Source organism: Argentina silus (assembly GCF_951799395.1).
Source record: "Argentina silus genome assembly, chromosome: 6".
Taxonomy (NCBI): Eukaryota; Metazoa; Chordata; class Actinopteri; order Argentiniformes; family Argentinidae; genus Argentina; species Argentina silus.
In genome coordinates, this window is record NC_139660.1 from 2078936 (window position 1) to 2099497 (window position 20562).

General features: G+C 47.3%; 1 protein-coding gene across 2 annotated transcripts; it reads right to left on the reverse strand.

Moving 5' to 3' along the window:
- Positions 1-4717: 4717 nt before the first annotated feature.
- Positions 4718-19233, reverse strand: uap1 (UDP-N-acetylglucosamine pyrophosphorylase 1). 2 transcript variants are annotated; one of them, XM_083670999.1, is made up of 11 exons: positions 19146-19233; positions 17796-18119; positions 15665-15869; positions 14743-14918; positions 14180-14352; positions 10703-10896; positions 9823-9963; positions 8191-8379; positions 7623-7664; positions 5709-5775; positions 4718-5518 (listed from the first exon to the last, which is right to left on the reverse strand). In XM_083670999.1, the coding sequence occupies exons 2-11, from the start codon at positions 18076-18078 to the stop codon at positions 5426-5428; spliced, it is 1563 nt and encodes a 520-aa protein (XP_083527125.1). In that variant the 5' UTR covers positions 18079-18119; positions 19146-19233; the 3' UTR covers positions 4718-5425. The 2 variants fall into 2 exon arrangements, with proteins under 2 accessions (XP_083527125.1, XP_083527126.1); XM_083671000.1 differs by lacking the exon at positions 7623-7664.
- Between the last annotated feature and the right edge of the window lie 1329 nt (positions 19234-20562).

Below are 20562 nucleotides of genomic sequence, written 5' to 3' on the forward strand. Positions count from 1 at the left end.
TCCTGCCCCCACCACAACAGAGCAGATCAGATCGGCCTCGGGGTTGAACTCGAAGCAAGACAGTCAAGAAGCCTCATGCAATTTCTGCATTAGTTCCACATCCACTGCAGACAAAAACAAAACTTTCAATGTCCGTCTAACCAGCCAACGTAATGAAATAACCTTAAAACATACTGCAGACACAGATACATTTCCTACTACCACTTTTCCAAACAAAAGTGTAGTTTATAACTTGACAAGCTCACTTGAGTAACTTTAACAGGCAACATATATCCATCTTTAACTTACTGTAAGTTAAAATGCGCAGAATTTTTTAAAAATAAAGACAAAAAAAGTTAATTAACAAAGTTAATTGTACCATCGGCCTATTCTGAAGTGAAGTAAATAAGAATACAGGTTGTGGTGTTGTGAAGGAACACTAATACACGTTGTGGTGTTGTAATAACCACACTTTAGTAATAACTCAGTAGACATAACACAAGTACAAACATAACAGTGCAAACACAGTACTTCACAACCAAGCAATGCAATGTCTTCTTGACTGTAGTTCAGGTTCATTTCAAGCTAAAGTGGAGATGTGTGTAATGGCTGCTGCCTGAAACAGCTGGAACGCTTTCTCACGTTGCTGCAGCGTGGATCTGAAGGGGACTTTGCACCACTCTGCTATCCTCTACTCTAGCCTGCCATGCAAACAGCTGTTCACACAGAGAAAACTGTACGCTGGCTGAAAAAGACTAAAGAATATCCAAAACACACTGTAAGGGATTCAGAGATATCACCAGCAAGCTGAGGCACATCTCCTGGACCGAGAGGACTCCAAACTTCACCCTAAAACACACATAGAGGGAAAAGTGGAAAGCAAGAGGACAAAGAGAGAAAAGTGATGTTTTTCGAGGAAAATAAAAGAATGGACACTCACTTCTGAAATGTTTTTCCTTTTCAAACCATTTGTTCCGAGGAGACAGTAGGGTATTCCAGTGAGTGTCCCTGTGTCAGAGTTACTGGCTGGTAGAATCCAAGCCTTTCTCTCTCTTTCTCTCTCTCTCTCTTTCTCTCTCTCTCTCTTTCTCTCTCTCTCTCTCTCTCTCTCTCTCCGTCCGCTCTCTCAGGACTCACTCAGACTCACTGGGCTGATGTAAGACACCCCTGCAAAAAAGAAAAAGGAAAAAAAAAGAGGGAGAGGAGAAGAGCGAGAGAGAGAGAGAGAGAGAGAGAGAGAGAGAGAGAGAGAGAGAGAGAGAAAAAACCCTTCACATTCTGAGGATTCTTGGCCCGATGCCAAAGGCCCAGATTTCCACATGCCACACATCAGGTTTCAATTAAGCCAGACTCCGCACCCAATCAGAGGACTTCTTTTTTTTTTTACCTTGAGGGGAACGTTTTCTTTTGACAGCCGGAGGAAACTCTCAAACAACCATAATTCAAGGCAACATTTTCACTACAGGCAGAGGCCCATCGTTGGAAAATGTGAACACCAACATGTATTCGAAACAAAATAGTCTTTCAAAACATATATAAAATATTTATATGGGCGGTTTCATAAACCTAGATTGAGCGAACTCAATACAATAAAATGCACTTTTAATGGGGATTCTCCTTTGAACATGTTTAGCCCCAGGAGTGGCTTCATCAGCGTCTGTGAACCGACCCCAACCAAAACATGCATTGTACTTACTACCCAGTTACAGCAGAGACAAAACTAGAAAACAAAACTCTTTCCCGTTATTAAAGTTACAATCTGTGATTTAAACAACAACAAAGCGGCCTCCCCGCCACTTTTTTGGTAAACAGCTGAGGAATGGGGCTGGAGAAATGTAACCTCTCTCAATAGACAGAGCTCTGGACTGGCCATCCTCTCTCCTCTCTCTCTCTCCTCTCTCCTCTCAATAGACAGAGCTCTGGACTGGCCATCCATGAGATCAATGTGATAGTTATATACAGTCGTTTGAAGCTTATTGTTTTGGGTTCTGGTGGGGTAAGACAGTTGAACTAAGCTCATGAGGCATTTATAAGTTTGATTCTTCAAGACTCAATGGCTGTATATCATTCATTTCAAAGTCCAAAAAATAGATATACCAATTACAGATTGTCTCTTTAATAGTAAATTATAATGCAATAAGTGGTTTGCACATTCTGCACTCTTTTGAATTACTGGACAATAGTCACATTCAAACCACAGAGTGACCTCACCTCAGTGATGCGTAAGGAAATGGTCACCTCCTGATGACATCATATCCCAACCCCAGTGTTCCACTGCTGAGGCAGGCTGAAGCGGTTGGCCAGAGCCAGGAAATTAAAGGGATATTGAAGATTGTGAAGGTAAGGATCAACGTGTCAAATAATGATCACAGGATGGAATTCCCCTTTAAATTCCTCTCCCTTTCGTGGTGGAAAAGCATACTGTCACTTAAAGAGGAAAGCATACAGCCTCACAGCCCAGACCTGTGTACTAAAGCATGCAGCCTCACAGCCCAGACCTGTGTACTAAAGCATAAAGCCTCACAGCCCAGTCCTGTGTACTAAAGCATGCAGCCTCACAGCCCAGACCTGTGTACTAAAGCATGCAGCCCAGTCATGTGTATTAAAGCATACAGCCTCACAGCCCAGTCATGTGTACTAAAGCATACAGCCTCACAGCCCAGACCTGTGTACTAAAGCATGCAGCCTCACAGCCCAGACCTGTGTACTAAAGCATAAAGCCTCACAGCCCAGTCCTGTGTACTAAAGCATGCAGCCTCACAGCCCAGTCCTGTGTACTAAAGCATGCAGCCTCACAGCCCAGACCTGTGTACTAAAGCATGCAGCCTCACAGCCCAGACCTGTGTACTAAAGCATGCAGCCCAGTCATGTGTATTAAAGCATACAGCCTCACAGCCCAGTCCTGTGTACGGTCTAGACACGGGCATCTGGACACGGGTATCTGGACACGGGCATCTGGACACGGGTATCTGGACACGGGCATCTGGACATGGGTATCTGGACATGGGTATCTAGACATGGGTATCTGGACATGGGTATCTAGACATGGGTATCTGGACATGGGTATCTAGACATGGGCATCTGGACATGGGTATCTAGACATGGGTATCTGGACATGGGTATCTAGACATGGGTATCTGGACATGGGCATCTGGACATGGTTATCTGGACATGGGTATCTGTCTTGGTTTTCACCTCACAAGTCACAGTAATAGACAATAAACAATTTAAATATCAGATATGAAGAGCTGACTAACAAGTGCACATGCTGTTCTATTGAGGGAAGGCCTGAAGGGTTCCGGTTAAACACGTATTGAAAAAAATTAAAATGTGCTCAAATGCAAAAATGTCTTCAACAAGTCACTCAACAAGTTGAATTGAGTCCGTCTGAGTGCAAGGATAACAGTTCATGTGATTTCGGAATTAATATCTTTTGTTTTTATAGTCTGTGGTTTGCCGAGGAATCAATTACAGCCTGTATACCAAACTCCTCATTAAAGCTCTATTGTCAACCCACTATGAATTTTGAAGACTCACTCGATCAATGTACACACCCTCCTCTACTGTAAACATCAATATGACACATACTGTGTTCACTGTGGAATTACAAAGATATCAATCTGGAGACCAGATGTCTAGCATGCTTCCATTCATACAGTAGCCTTCAGAGTTGGTCTAACGGTTGGGTCTGGTGTTGATTTGGGATTGGCCAATAGGAGGGTCAGCATATAATGTATGTCCCTGTGAGACACAGCAGGAGGAAGTGTTTATTTATATTACTCATATTCATCACCTGACCTTGCACGCACGCACGCACACACACACCAAATTATTGTTATTACAAACAAATTATTAGGCTGTATTTACCTCAGACACCACAATCCGTTCGGTCATCAGAGACAGTGTGGCAAGGTCGTTAGAGAAGAGTGGAAGAAAAGAGAGAGGAAGCCAATGAGAAGTATTAACCAGTGGAAGAGAGGAAAAAAGAGAAGGAGAGAGAGACAGAGAGAGACAGACTGGGAGAGACAGAGAGAGACTAGGAGACTAGGAGAGACAGGGAGAGACTAGGAGACTAGGAGAGACAGGGAGGACAGGGAGAGACTGGGAGAGACTGGGAGGACAGGGAGAGACAGGGAGAGACTAGGAGACTAGGAGAAACAGGGTGAGACTGGGAGAGACTGGGAGGACAGGGAGAGACTGGGAGGACAGGGAGAGACAGGGAGAGACAGGGAAGCTAGAGAGACTGGGAGAGACTGGGAGAGACTGGGAGAGACTGGGAGGACAGGGAGAGACTGGGAGAGACAGGGAGAGACTGGGAGGACAGGGAGAGACAGGGAGAAACTGGGAGAGACAGGGAGAGACTGGGAGAGACTGGGAGAGACTGGGAAGCTCGAGAGCACATTTCCTGAAAGGCAGCAGCGGTGCAGCTCTGGCCCATCTTAAACATAAACCATGTCACCATGGAAACTCTGATTCAACAGACCAGGAGCGCTAATTCAAAAACCACACACCCTGCAAACAGACAGGCGCACACACACACACAGGCATGCACGCAGACACACACACACACACACACAGGCATGCACGCAGACACACACACACACACAGGTATGCACGCAGACACACACACACGCAGGCACGCACGCAGACACACACACGCACGCACACATACAAGATTAATAAAAACAACACAACTCAAGATTAATAAAAGATGACTCATGCTTCTTCCAAATGGGAAATTTCTTTAATAACGAAAATGGAAAACTATTTTCAATTTCATCTTTCCAAGCTGAACAGTGTCATACTGAAGCTATGACTAGCAGAAGACTAGCAGACCCCAAATATCATAAATAAACCCCTCGCCCTTTACCATGTATCTTACTACATGTTAATAATTATGATAATAATAGTGTATTATACTCTAATTAGTTATTTGATTACAATCCTATGTTGTACCTACGGTGAATAATATCGATATGTACAAATCACTTGGTAAAAATGTGTAGAGCAGCAGGTGGTCATTTCCACCTACGAAACATCCATAAAAAAATAAGTTTCATGAGCAAAATAAATAGCTTGATCTTCAGACTGCTTCATCCAGTCAGCCCGTCAGGGCTTCCGTCCGATCATATTACGCTGCGTTCATGTGCTCCCGGAAAATAGAAAACTCTAAATATGACGACAGGGAAACAAGGCAGTCAATTGAAATGCTACATTCCCACACAGTACATTTCAGACTTGGAAGCTCATGGGAACGGTATTTGGGCGTCATAGATTATTTCCCATTATTCCGAGAGCACATGAACACAGCATTATTGCACGGGAACAACATCACATTTTCTCCCAGGAGGGGCCGGAGAGACTGAGACGGAGGGAGGGGGTGGTCTTTGGGCCGTCTCTCTCTCTCTCTCTCTCTGTATATATATATTTCTTCATCTCCTTGGTCTCAGACGCCGTTCTTCACCAGCTCATGGGCTCCGCTCTCGTTGATCACCAGGGAGGGCCGGAACTCCCGTCCTCTCACCAGCGCCTCCAGACCCTGAAACACAACGGGATGTGACATCATCAGGACAACGTTACCGGTCGTTCCATTTAGTCTTTTCATCGACTTACATCACATCAGTGGTTACTTCAGGGGAGAAAGAAACACTTTTAAAAAAAAAAATAAAAAAAAATGTATTTTTTAATGTATTTGAATTGAGCCCTCCCGTTAAGTCCCTCCCCCTTACCTCTCCTCCATAGGACACCAGTGGGGAGATCTCACATTTGATTGGCAGGTCTGTTCCATCCTTCAGGCTGTGGGGAGGGGAGGAACAGAAAGAAAGAGAGAGGGGGGGGGGAACGGAGAGAAAGAGAGAAGGAGGAGAGGCTGAGTGATTTTCCCCTCATGGATGGGGGGAGGAAAGAGAAGATAAGAAGCAGCTGGATATCTCTGGATATTTGATTCCCTGGTCCAGCTGTTCTTATGGTGATGATCTATTCATCAGCAGATTCTGTGCGTGCCCAGTCTGAACCAGATTCTGTGCGTGCCCAGTCTGAAACCAGCCTCTAGTCCCCAGACGCCTCACACAGTTCAGGACACACCGCTGGGTAGGGGCAGCATGGTTCTAGACCGCTGGGTAGGGGCAGCATGGTTCTAGCTCCACCTACCCCTTCAATAGGCTAGGTCAAGTTTCCACCATATTGCTTATACCCATCTACTGCTTTCAGATCTACTAGAAGTGTCTCAGGGTAGGAGCAAAAGGGGTTGAGTTCAGACTGGGCAATAGTTTTTCAAATGGGACTAAAAAAAAGGTGCTTCAGACTTTTATTGTTTAACAAAATAAGTCGGCGCACGTTCATTTCATTTCAACAGTTGGAAGTGGGAAACAATATGGATAGAGTGCTGCTACTGTACGTCTTATTAGGATCTCATAAGACGACTAAGTTGCATTGACAACATTTATAATGTGTCGTGAACGCTATCGGAACACATGTGCATTTAAATCATCACAGCTTTGAATAATCAGGAGGATTTAAAATGTGTACAATCAATCAAAGGTAACTGGCAAACATTGGATCTGAAATGATGAGTTTTCTTGCCTCTGACCTTCACCATCGGACAGACAAATGAATCAACAGTGTCATCATCGATCGCAAAAGCGTGCCCAGTGCCCATTACCCAGCATGCACCACATTCCGTGGGTTAGTAACTACAGTCCCAGCAAGAACCCGGCCATGTCCCAATAGTGGAGGTGAGCTTCCTTCCTTCATCTCCTTTCCTTACTTCCTTTCCTTGATTGGTAGTCAGGAAGGAAAGGAGTTGAGTAATGGAAGCTCTATGGGAGTATAGAGAGGCAAAGTTGTTTCGTCAAAATGTACAGTAGTCTGTGAACTTAATTCCGATTCAAGCCGAAGATTCCCATAAGAAAAATCCCAAAGATTTGTTTTCAAACAGCTAATATAAGCGTTCCACAGAGGCGTACAGCTTCTTGTATGTTTTATTTTCTGATCATCTAACGTTTGGTAATGGAAAACGTTTCTCGACGTTTCTGAGACTAGAGACAACCAATTTAAAAGATGAATCAAACGTGAGTTGATCGGACAAGAAAACGTACAAGAAACTGTAGGCCGATATGTTAGAAAACACTTATATTAGCTGTTTGGAAAAAAATCCTGATGGGGGGGGGGGGGGGGGGTGAATGTGGATTTTCGTCTTGAACTGGAAATAAGTTCAAACAAAGTACATTCTGACGCTACGCTTCGGAGGTCTAGTAAGACACAGCCCGACCACTCAGCAGGTCAGTGACCCCCCCACCTCCACTGGCACAGGTGACCTTGTGACCTCAGATTGACCTCTGACCTGGCCTCTACCATAGGTACCAGCGTGCGTCTCAATAGTCCAAAGTGGCTTCCCTCCCTTACCTGCACCGACCTAAAAGTAGAGGATAGGTGAAAGCAATATGGCCGACGCCTACCAGGCATTAGTTTTCACCTATCCTGTGTTTTGAGATCAGTGGAGACAAAGGAGAGGGGGCCACAGTAGATTACTGGGCTGCAGCAGCCCCTGGGGGGGGGTCGGGGGGGGTGTCGGAAGAGTGAGCGTCTGTGAGAGAAAGCCATAGCCCCATCACCATGCACTCAGTGACACAGGGAATAGTTACTTCATGTTGACATCAGGTGTGACACTCCCTGGCGGTCCGCCTCTAGAAACATAACGTGGTGGAGAGGAAGCGTGAGAGAGGGTGGGGTGAGTGACAAAGAAAGGGTGTGAAAAAGAGACTCAAAAAAGAGAAAGTGTTGTCCATGACATCAGGTGGGAAGGTCAGTTACATTGAAGTGAGACATACTGCCATCGGTGTGTGTGTGTGTGTGTGTGTGTGTGTGTGTGTGTGTGTGTGGGGGGGTGCAACGTGAGAGTGTGGAGAAAGTACATGCTCACTGTGTGTGGGACAAGGGTGTGTGTGTGTGTGTGTGTGTGTGTGTGTGTGAGATGTCTGGCATACTGTGCATGTGTCTGTATGTTTGCAAGTGTGTGTCTCCCTTATGTGTAACATGCATGAGTGTGTGTGTATGTATGTATATATGTGTGTGTGTATATGTATGTATGTATGTGTGTGTGTGTGTGTGTGTATGTGTATGTATGTACAGTATGTATGTATGTATATATGTGAGTGTGTGTGTGTGTGTGTGTGTGTGTGTGTGTGTGTGGCCGTGGGTACGGTAGTTCACCTGGGGATAGCGGGCACGCGTGTTCCGTTCTCGTCGATGAAGTGTCCGCCCGCGTTGAGGACCCAGCGGTGGTGCAGTGACATCAGGGCGTGGCGCGCCGTGGTGGGCGTGTCCTTGCCGTCCTGGCTGTCCGCGTTCTTCAGAGGAGAGAACTCATCCTCCCGCAGCACCTCGTACACCACAAACGTCCTGACACACACACACACGCACACGCACACGCACACGCACGCGTACACACACACACACACACACGCGTACACACACAAGCACACACACACACACACATAAACAGCCAGCCTACTCCTGTGTAAACACTGCAATTTAAGTCGAACTGTATTTAGTCCAAAACAATAGCAGGATGTAAAGCTCAGACAGAGCTCCAGATGAGCTCATGACAGATGCTTCGTGGGACGGTACACCACTTTTAGGACAACATATTTATCATCCTCCAATTACAGCTGAAAAGCCAACCTGAGGAGGATGGAGGCCGGGCGCCCCAGAATAGAACCACATAGATGCCCGTCAACGGTTCAATCAGGAGAGGAACACTTTCATTATATGTCGGGCTGTAAAACCAGTAACATGACTCAGAGCTGATGTCATCACCACTGGAGGAGGTGGAATGGAGGAGCAGCTCGTAAACTTCCATCAGGGAGGCAGAAAGGCAGAGAGGTAGACAGGCAGACAGGCAGGGAGGGAGGGAGGGAGGGAGGGCGGGCCCTTGGAGCTTGGCTGAGGCTAGAGCTAGTGTCTGGGGCTAAGGCTAGGGCAAGAGGGCTAGGACTAGTGTCTGGGGGCTAAGGCTGAGGCTAGGGCTGGGGCTAGGGCTAAAAGGCTAGGGCTGGGGCTAGGACTGAGGCTAGAGGGCTAGGGCTGGGGCTAGGGCTAGAGCTAGTGTCTGGGGCTAAGGCAAGAGGGCTAGGACTAGTGTCTGGGGGCTAAGGCTGAGGTTAGGGCTGGGGCTAGGGCTAGAAGGCTAGGGCTGGGGCTAGGACTGAGGCTAGGACTAGTGTCTGGGGGCTAAGGCTAGGGCTGAGGCTAGAGGGCTAGGACTAGTGTCTGGGGGCTAAGGCTAGGGCTGAGGCTAGAGGGCTAGGACTAGTGTCTGGGGGCTAAGGCTAGGGCTGAGGCTAGAGGGCTAGGACTAGTGTCTGGGGGCTAAGGCTAGGGCTGAGGCTAGAGGGCTAGGACTGGAGGAGAAGGTTTGAGGGGAGGAATGTCAGACCTGCTCCTCCAAGGAGAGAGGAATCCAAGAAAAGACTTTTAAAATTCACCCTGGGTGTCTGGATCTCCATCCCAAAGATGGGAGACGCGCACAGGGGGAGGGGGAGGGGGAGGGAGGGGTGAGCTCAGTAGTCCTGCTATCCTCATCAATGAATAATAGCACATTCCAAACGGTGCACCAAACATGGCCGCCGGGATGCCCAACGCTGAACGTTGCTCTCAATGGGAGTGTCCATTCTAGTACGTCTACGTCTATGCACCGCTCAGTGGGGTTTGCTTTCAATGGGAATGTCTGTTCTAGTAAGTCTACGTCTATGCACCGCTCGGTGGGGTTTGTAGGGGAAGCCTCTCCTGCCAGCAGCACACATGCTCACAGCAGCAGCCAGGGCGGAAAATGGCTGCACTCACTTGGCAAACTGGAAGATGTCAAAGACAAACTTTTCCATTTTAATCCCGTTGGGTTTGTCTGGTTTGATTAGGCGCCCCTGGGCGTCCACATACGGGATCTTCTTCTGGGCCACGTGATGCTGCAGCTGAGGCTCGAACGTCCTGAGAGAGAGAGAGAGAGAGAGATGGGGGGGGGGGGGGGGGGGCAGACAGACAGACAGACAGGCAGAGAGAGAGAGAGAGAGAGAGAGAGATGGGGGGGGCAGACAGAGAGAGACAGAGAGAGATGGGGGGGGGGCAGACAGACAGGCAGAGAGAGAGAGAGAGAGAGAGACAGACAGACAGACAGACAGACAGACAGACAGACAGACAGACAGACAGGGGAAGTAAGGAAATGTGAAACATGCTCTTGGTTTTAACTGTTTTAAGATGAAGACGACTGGCAAAGACATCATGTATTTAAAATACCAAAGTCCAGACGCAGAAAGAATGAACGCTACGTCTTTTCCCCCTTTACCTCACCTTAGATTCTTGGTACTCATTAAAACATTGCGCACATGTTTCCAGACAGGCATTCATCACACAGGCCGGCTCATTACAAAACAACCCAGGCCACGATTCTATGGTTATGAGGCTCTCTGCCTAACTAACACATTACCTCTAATACCTGCTTAATTGGGGTTACACATTTATAATACCCCACTTTCCGACGCTCATTACGGTAACTTAAAACAGGGGGAAAGATGTGCGTCACTGAGGCTGTGCCATTGAGGCCTGGGGATCAGGAGAAGGGAGATGATCCCTAAGTGGGATCCTTGGGACGACTCTACCCTAAACCCTGTGTAGCTGTGTGTGTGTGTGTCTAGCTGTGTGTGTAGCTGTGTGTATGTGTGTGACCTACTGGACGATGTCCCTCAGGAAGGGCAGGGTAAAGAAGTGATTGGCCACGTTCCCCGCGTTGAACGCCAGCCGCCCGTCTGTGCTGCGCTGCTCCGCGGTTGCCAAGGTGATCTCGCTGTATTCCACCACCTGGTAACGCCCGTCCACCTTGCAGACCACGCCCACCGCCTCCGTCGGATTGGTCTTCTCCACCACCTGGAAGTGTTTATTTATTTATTTTATGTCATCTGATTATAAAAAAAATAAAAACAATAGTCAGAAATCAACAGCATTACACATACTCCAGTGTTGGTACAGTCGATTAGCATTATACAATTCATAACTCGTCCGGCATTAGTTTGGTAGTTAAGCCCAAACTAGTTACAGTCAGTCAGGATTAAAACATCTAAATGCTCCAGGATTCATACCATTCTTTTAGAGAAGTAGGAGGACATTTGTGAATGACCAATGCATCCCAAAAAGCAAAAGGGTTTAAGTAAGTGAGTGAGTGAGTGAGTATTTGAGGAGGGCAGTGTACTCCATTTCAGATACTGGAGTGCCTCGTAAAGTCTCCTACTCTGCTCTGAATCAGGAGGAGAAGAAAAAAAAAACACCCTCTCCCCATCTGTTAGTCCAAATGACAGGGCTGAGCCTTGATGAGGGGGTTGGCGGGGGCTGGCGGGTGCTGGGGGGGGGTGAGGGGGGGGGGCATGGGGGAAGAAGCCACATGAACTGATGCATGTAGCTCAGTAATTTACGACGGGAGGGTGGGGTCCCAGCTTCCCTATGATCCTTCCATTCCCTTTCCACACCACACAACTCCCAGTGTCACGCAGGAATGGCTTCAGCACGGCCACATCTCAAAAGTCTTTCCTTGATTCCTGCCATCCTCCGTCCTCTCCTCCTCCTCCGCTGAACTCGTTGGAGCAGAGAGTCTGACGTCTCCTCTTCTTGAGCCTTCTCCTGCAAGGCATTCTGAGAAGGCGTCGAGGGGAGAGGACGCCAGGAATCAAGGAAAGACTTCTGATATTCAGCCTACGATTCTCAACTCTGTACAGATAAACATCCAACTCCCCCGAAGGCAAAAGGCACTCGACTTCACTCAAAGCCATGTTTAACATGTCAAAAACAGACACACACTTTTTTTATATCAGATTTGACAAGAGTTACAATTATCCCAAATTCCGCATAATTAAAACCTTCCAATAAATCTGCTTAAGATGAAGACTCTGGCTTCTGTCTGTTCATTGTCGTGCAGAGCAGAGCCATGTCTGTGTGCTGCTGCAGCCTACGTGCCGGCGGGCCAGCAGGGCCTAACCAGGGGAGACAGGGCCGTGGGGCGTGTGAGGTAACCAGGGGAGACAGGGCCGTGGGGCGTGTGAGGTAACCAGGGGAGACAGGGCCGTGGGGAGTGTGGGGGAAGTTCACACTAATGAGACTTAATGGCAGCTTCTCATTTCTGCTTCAGCAAGGTCCCCCAACTGGGATCAGCCAACCGAAACATTACACTGTGTACGTGTGTGTGTCTGTGTTTGTGGGTGTCTATATGTGTGTGTGTGTGTGTGTGTGGGGGGGGGGGGGGTGTCCATATGTGTGTGTGTGTGTGTGTGTGTGAGACATAGACAAGGCATTCCCACACCCGCACTTCTTTATCTTCTGGAACAGACACACATTATCAATGCAGACAACCACCTCCTCCTCCGAAGTCATGAGAAACAACTCCGTCTCCTACCCCTCCCAGTGTGTGTGTGTGTGTGTGTGTGTAGGACAGAACAGGCATTCTCACACCTCTATATCTCCTAGAAGAGGAGCCTCTCAGTGAGTGAGTGTGTGCGTGCGTGCGTGCGTGCGTGTGTGTGTGTGTGTGCGTGCGTGCGTGAGTGTGTGTGTTTTGAGGCTTCCTGTGGACACCCAAAGTCTCCCAGAGCTATGATCACACAACCACAAAGAGCTCTTATCACCAGAGGGAGGAAATGAATGATAGCACTGCAATCACAGCTTTAGTACTGGGAAAACGATTCCATCCTGGTCCCAGTTCCTCCCTGAGCCATGGATGACTATTCCCCATCTTGAGACCAAATGTTCCATGGACGATAACATTCTAATTTGCATTATCAGTGGAATGCCGTGGAAAATGTGGTGCCAAAATGGCGTCCATCAGATGTTAGTTATATTGTGTTTGATCCTCCTCATATCACTGACCACTGGCCTCATAGGCTGTGGAGCTGATGTTTAGCCTACAACACATCCTCCCAGCATTGGGAGCTTCAAGGAAAACAGAAAAATAGTTTAATTGTTGCATAAATAACTACCTTGCACTGCCATGGTAGTTAAAACACGCGTCGTAAAGGACGTTTATTTCCTGAGAAGAAACCAGTTAAGTTTCCTATTTAACCGCTGTACCCTGTAAAGTTGCTTTTTTTTTCGCACTGAAAAATAGAACACCGAGTCCAAAGCATTGTTTCGAAAAAATCCATCCATACATCAGCGTCATGCTATCTGATACTACAAGGCTAAGTGGGCCAAATGTTCTCGAGTTGAGTGATTTGTGGTTGGTTCTCTAACCGTCCACAGAGAAGAGAGGTTGGGAACTGGGTAGGGTTTCTTCTAACTATGGCACATTCAACCAGGAGATTGAAAAAAAAAAAAAGTATATGTATACAAAATCTGTCATCTGACTGGATCAATATGGAGATTATTGACTTTTGAGGGGCCATCGGGAGACCCTCAGCAATGCCTTTGGCTTGGCCACTTCCTGGTATTGTCATTTTGAATCCACACGGATCAGATGGATTCGAGTGGTCAAGTATGTCAGATGAAAATGTGCAATCGTTCAACTCCTCACGAGAAGAAATGGTCTACATCCCCACCTTGTGGTGGAAGTAAAGAAGTGCAGGTTCCCTTGTAAATAAAGTTACGGTTGGTTCCCTAGATCCTGCTTCAAGAGTCCGTTTCTCTCCCGCCCGCTTATTCAAACACACAATTCAAATACACAAATACACACTCCCTTAACTTAATGAGAACCCACTAGGACACTTCCTGGACTGACGGGACTACAGGAACTGAGAACATAAACTACCAGCGGAGGAAGGATTTAGCATTCCTACTCCAGGGTCGTGCAAACTGCACGCAGATACGTGTCGCGAAAGCACAACACTTGAGATTATGATCAAACAGCATGTTTTTAATCATCTCTTGTCCTCTGTGATTAAGAGTAGGTAATTTGCCAAAGTGCTTTCAGCTTTAAACCCTGACATGACAGAGAGAGAGAAGGAAGGAAGGAAGGAAGTCATTTAAAACGAGTGGAACTCTATCTGGTGACCCTGCCATGACTCTGTGACCCACCTTTGACCTGGCAGCCCCCCTGAGAGATGAAAGGGAGAGGGAGAGAGAGAGGGGACAGAAAGAGAGAGAGGGGACAGAGAGAGAGAGGGGACAGAGAGAGACAGACAGACACAGACAGAGAGAGAGACAGAGAGACAGAGAGAGCGTGACTGACCTTAGCCCCACAGTCCCCTCCCTTCTGCACACAGAAGCCAATGAAGGAGGGGTCTGCCACTTTGACCAGGATGTTGTCCACACAGTAGACGTGGATGAACCCGATCCCTCTCCTCTCCATGTCCTCCACGATGCCCTGGGTCCCCAGCGCCCGGTACAGGCCTCCGTTCCCATCTCAAACAGCGATGCACACATCAAGTTCAAGTTCAAGTTCAAGTACGTAAAGTTCAAGTACACAATGAAATAAAATGTTTAAGGCAGAGCAGTTCTACAACATCAATCAACATCAATAATAGTGTGCTGAGTATAAAATGGAAACATAAATATAAGCACTAAAAGTAGTAACAGTAAATAACAGTAAAGCAGTAAATAACAGTAAACATTAATAATATAATATAATATAATATATGCTGTTTAGCTGACGCTTTTATCCAAAGCGACTTACATTGCAGTGAGTGCATACATTTCAGTACATATGGTCCCGGCAGGAATCGAACCCACAACCTAAGCGTTGTTAGCGTCTACCAACTGAGCCACAGAGGACCACAGTCTCAGCCAATGTACCTGGTGCCATGGCCAGTTTGCCCTTGCTCTCCAGGATGATCTTGCCATTGTAGTCCATGGCGGGCAGCATGCCCTGCTGGAAGAAGATGACGTTGTCCTTGCTCAGGCCAAAGTAGCTGTGTTTGGAGAAGTACTCCTTGGTGGAGGCCATGGTCCTCCCGCTCGTCATGATGTACCTAGGGGAGAGTCACGAGTCAATCAGTCAGACGTGATTCATTCATTCACTAGCCATCATGTGTCTTTGGGGTATGGGGATGATTCATTTGAAGAGAGTTGAATTCAAGTCCAGTTCTTGAACTTCACGACATCAAATCTCTGATTCCCCCCAGATGCAGAAGGGCAATACAAACGTAGGCTACTTTCTGAAACAACCCATAATAAAATCTGATGTACTTCCTTCTGAATCAGGTATCATCTGAGGTAGGTTCTCAGCCTGACCTCTGGTCTCAATTACAGCCAGTTGCACCCTGCCTTAGCTCCTCTGCTTTCCCGTCAACTCACTCTGGAAATTGTCTTAATTAGTCCTTTGACCTAGTTTAAACTACTCTACACAGGGCCCTATAATCCTCATCCAGGAGAGAACTTCCTGGATTGACACTTCCCTGTTATGTAGCACTGCAGGGGCGCGTCAATGACATTGAATCAAGTTAATCACCGTACAGGTGAAACTACAGAACTGAGTTTGGGACACGAAATGAGAGACTGTGTGTGTGTGTGTGTGTGTGTGTGTGTGTGTGTGTGTGTGCGTGTGTGCGTGTTGAGGTTTCCTGTGGACACCCAAGTCTTCCAGAGCTATGTGTGTGTGTCTGTCTCTCTCAATACAACAATGGGGTTCTTGTTTTTTTTTTTTCTGAGAAAGAAGATTTGATTAAAAGTGAATAACCCACAGTGTAATTTTCCCTCAGTCGGCCCAGACTCTTACCAGGGGATACAGCACTTGGTGTTGTGCTGCTGCTCTGCCAGCTGTTCCAGCCTCAGAATGCGCTCGGCCTGGATCTGAAAGAGGGTCTTGTGGGAGGGAAGGCCCACGTCGTACATGCCTTTGGGGTAGGAGACCCCCAGCCTGGTCCCCTGGCCCCCCGCCAGCAAGAGAACAGCCACCTTGTTCTGGGCTATACAGTGTAGACCTGAGGAGAGAGAGAGAGAGAAAGGGAGGGAGGGAGGGAGAGAGAGAGACATGGAGAGAGAGAGAGACACAGAGAGAGAGAGGGAGGGAGAGAGAGAGAGAGAGACAGAGAGAGAGAGGTGACTGAGGGCAGACAGGATATTTCCATATGCCAACAGCATGGCAACATACACAATAAACAGAACACATTCTGTGAAAGAGACCAGAGAGAGACATGGAGGGAAGGCCATAGAGAAACACAGGCTGAAGGTGTATGTCCCCTCAGACTCAGGCACATTCACCCACTGAGCCAACAGCCAACAACTTAAACAAACAGACGTGTCCATGGAGTTCATCAAAGTTCATTAGCACTCTCTGCGTCTGTTATCACTACAATGATGGAAATATAATCTACTGTGACAGTAGATTATCAGGCTACATCTTCTTTTTTTTAAATATGTTTTTAGGGCATTTCTGCTTTAGTAGGATAGAGACAGTAGAGATTGACAGCAAGGATGAGAGAGAGAGGAGGGATGACATGCAGGATATGTCGATGGTCAGAATCGAACCAGAGACCTTGTGATGATATGGTATGCCCCTTAGTGTGCTACGCCACTTGAGCCCCCCCATCAGGCTACATCTTAACACTCCCTCCTAAAGACCTCTTCACCCCCACTACAGGTTTCTCACCTGTTAATTTAAAAAAAAAAAAAAAAAAAAAAAAAAAAAAAAAAAAAGTGACTGCCAATGGCCCCTGGTCTGAGCATTGATTACATTGTCTTATGATGACTGATGAATAGATGATTCACTTACTTAAACAAATGTATTTGTTGTAAGTCGCTTTGGATAAAGGCGTCTGCTAAATGCCATACATGTAAATGTAAAATGTAACAAAGAGACCTGACATAATCCCAGCAGGTAAGGCAGCGCGGCTGAAACGAAACTTCCAACCCAATAACCTCTAGTCCAATTAGATTTCCTCGCAATCGAAACAGCTGAGGTCAACAACATCCGTTATCTATTTTATCTTGCATAAACTGTTGCTATGTGAGTCAATGTCTTTGGTTTTATATAATCTAGACTTTGGTTTTCATGACTGACACATACACACGCATACACACACACACACACAAATGACCTCATGAGTGAGTGCGCAGCAATACCCACATTTACGTCAGGCCCCAACCAAAACCAGATGCTCCCTGCCCCCCATCCCTTGGGGTGGACCTCCAGAACTCATGTCTGCTAACTGTTCAGAGTATACAGTTGACCCACTCCAGGTCCCCCACTAAGCCATTTCAACATCACAGACCTAAGGATTGCCAGATCTTAGTGTTAAACCCCCCCCCCCCCCAACCTCCTCTGAGGGTTGCCACTAACTGATCCCAATAAATCCTCCCCTATCCCCCCTGCTGTAGGCTGTTTGAAGTGGGTTATCAGGTTGGGTTCGTTTCTGTAGGTCAAGAGGAAATTGCAGACACTCTACTCGTGTTGCATCATCATTGTCCTTAGTTTATGCCCCTGCTTGTAACCACAACAACTGACACACACACACGCCTAATATAATCCTGAGCAGAATACATATACTAGGCCTATATAACATTATACTGCACACAATAAAAACGGACAAGATTTCCCTGGCTCCCTCTTCTGCTTCCTGGTAGCCTGTAACAGATACATTGGGGACAGGGTCAGTAGGCATGAAGCAGATGTTTCATGTTTCAATGTTGTGTAAAATTTGAAGTTCCTGGCAAACCAGGGAAATCCCATCCGTTGAATGACATTAGCACAGAGCTGTAATCTGAGGCAGCCCAAACGGCAAGGATTTGCGGTGGAGACATCCTTTGTTACTGCACCAGCACTCAAAGACCCACTAACCTTCTCCCTGTTCACAGTGGAGTACGCCAGAAGTTAATTTGAACCAGCCCCAACGGACAACTGAACTCACCCTCCTGTTCCCAGTCCTTGAGGCAGTCTCGGTCTCTTGTCACGCTGCCTAACACCTCCCTGGGCACCGGCTCCATCCGGGTGTCCATCTTCTCCTGCTTGCCACTGCCGGACACCTCCATGGCGCTCTTGAAGAATCCGTTGATCTCCTTGAAGTCCATTGTTTCCATGTCGCGGGTCATGCTGGCCTGCTCCTCGGGGTTCAGCTCCTCCCAGAACTGGAGGAGGTGAGCCTGGCCGGCCTCCGCCAGCCTCTGGGCCAGTCTGCTTCTGCTAGTGTCCATGGTCACACTGCCGGGCTAGGATGTCCGCTCTGGAATGGAACCTAGCACAAGAGAGAGGACGGAGAGTTTCAGTGAGTGTCAGGAGTATGACGGTACCAGGGGAGGCTGGTGGAGGTAGATATTGAAGTTCTCCGATTTCTGTCTCCACCAGCCTCCCCTGGGTAGTAGCCTACTGAAGGAGGCATGATGGAACACTCAAAACGTCATTCAATGGGACATTATCACACAACTGAGACAAGTACACTACTTCCTCTCTCCAAAACTACCACAGCCAAAAGAAAGTAGGAAAGCTTCTTGAGTATCAGTGAGCAATGTAATATCGCATAAGGGAAGCAAGCCAAATGTTAAAAGACACTTACATCCTCGCTAAGATTATTAAGTAGACTAGTTCATTGATTTGCATTGTACAGAGGATTGTAGCAATGCGTGACCAGATGTGGGAACAGTGTTTTTTGGTTGTTTTTTTCCGCCTAGTGAATCGTTGGTGACTTCATTCTGATGAATGGGATTACACACAGTTAGAGCATTTGCAGGAACCGCCCATCCCACGTTTCCTTGTTCTGCATCAGAGAAGCTGTCAACTTGCCTCGCCAAAACCGTCACAGCCTGACTTAGCTTACATCGCATGCAACCAAAAAAATAATAACGATATTAAAGACCATTCAGTATCTTTGATAGTATCGTCAAGAAACAAAATAAGTCAGAAATGTCATTCCGGACAATGACATGATTATAACTTTAGACATCTGTCAGTTTCAGACAATATTGATGCGAGGGCTGTCCAATATACAGTGGATATTGGTGCAACAAAACAAAACCGAACAAGGCAGTGGACACATTGTACTACATATCGAATACCTACCTATACACAATATCTTATAATAATAACATTAACTCAGTAAGCTGATTGTGGTTTAAATGGTCAGTAGCAGCACGCTTTAAAGGGGTGAGCGAATGGCAGCAGCGGCGGCGGCATTCTGCTATCCAACAACCAGGCTACACTACCCGCTGTAAAGTATGTAACCAGGTACATGAATGTAAGATAACGTGTACCCAGGTTTACCTACCTTCAGGGCTGTCTTGAGGAATCGATTTGGCCGGGGAAAGACGAACCGGAGATTCTTGTATCGGCCACGGTGCCTCCCTCCCCAGAATCCACCTCCCACATCCGTCACGTTTGACGTGGCACTACACTCAAATGGGAACGCCCTGTATTTACTATCGTGAAGAAAAAAAAAGATAACAATTGTTTTGCAATATATTTAGCATTTATTTATGCACGATAAACATTCATTTCATTATCGCAATGCATATGAAGTGGCTAAAAACATGGATCAACTTGACTGCAGTCGACTTGAAATAACTGATAGTAAAATTGTGTTGCTCATGATGTGGTTGTAAACTGGATGTTGCATTGATGTGTCTGTAAACTCTGATTCCAGGTCTATGTTTGGTGTTGGGGTTGGAGGACGGTGTACTGATCCTAGACCTAGATCTATATTCGGTGTTGGTAGAGTGTGGGGTTGGGGTTGGGGCTGGGGCTGGAGGACGGTGTGCTGATCCTAGACCTACACCTCTGTTCGGGGTTGGGGTTGGGGCTGGAGGACGGTGTGCTGATCCTAGACCTAGATCTATATTCGGTGTTGGTAGAGTGTGGGGTTGGGGTTGGGGCTGGGGTTGGGGCTGGGGCTGGGGCTGGAGGACGGTGTGCTGATCCTAGACCTAGATCTATATTCGGTGTTGGTAGAGTGTGGGGTTGGGGTTGGGGCTGGGGTTGGGGCTGGGGCTGGGGCTGGAGGACGGTGTGCTGATCCTAGACCTAGATCTATATTCGGTGTTGGTAGAGTGTGGGGTTGGGGTTGGGGCTGGGGTTGGGGCTGGGGCTGGGGCTGGAGGACGGTGTGCTGATCCTAGACCTAGATCTCTGTTCGGTATTGGTAGAGTGTGGGGTTGGGGTTAGGGTTAGGGTTAGGGTTGGGGCTGGAGGACGGTGTGATCCTAGACTTGCCGTGGATCTGTCGCCGGAGAGAGGAAGTGCAAAAATGACGTTTGCGAAACTTCGCGCTACGGCTTCCGGCAACATGGCCGCCTAAACAACAGCAACAATCTCTCTCTTCCCTGCCAAAACCCTTATTTTTTACTCGAAACGAGAGGATAATTCAGGTTGTACCTCCATATATCATATGCGTTAACTAAACTAAACTTAACTAAAGTTTATGGGGGTGAAGTTTTCGAAAGTCTTCCTCTTCCAGTTTGCATTAGACCAGTTAAACTTAGATGCGGTTAGCTAGCGGTGCCACCCAGCTGACGTTAGCGGGGGAGTAGTGGGACACTGACAGCCGCTCCTCGGTTGGCTAACCGTTATGATCTAACATGTCCAAATGGAAACAAAGCTACTGTCAGATGAAGTTAAAACGCGCTGCAAAAACTTGTTGAATGTCATTTCTTCACCTTGGAATGGGGACTCCAGCCGTTGCAGTGCTG

Excerpts from the sequence above, each read along its gene's own strand:
- uap1 (XM_083670999.1), bottom strand. The coding sequence starts at position 18,078 with ATGGACACTAGCAGAAGCAGACTGGCCCAGAGGCTGGCGGAGGCCGGC. Across the intron at positions 8,380-9,822 it reads GACATCTTCCAGTTTGCCAA|GACGTTTGTGGTGTACGAGG; the intron begins GTGAGTGCAGCC and ends TGTGTGTGTCAG. Across the intron at positions 7,665-8,190 it reads CGCGTGCCCGCTATCCCCAG|AGGCGGACCGCCAGGGAGTG; the intron begins GTGAACTACCGT and ends TTATGTTTCTAG.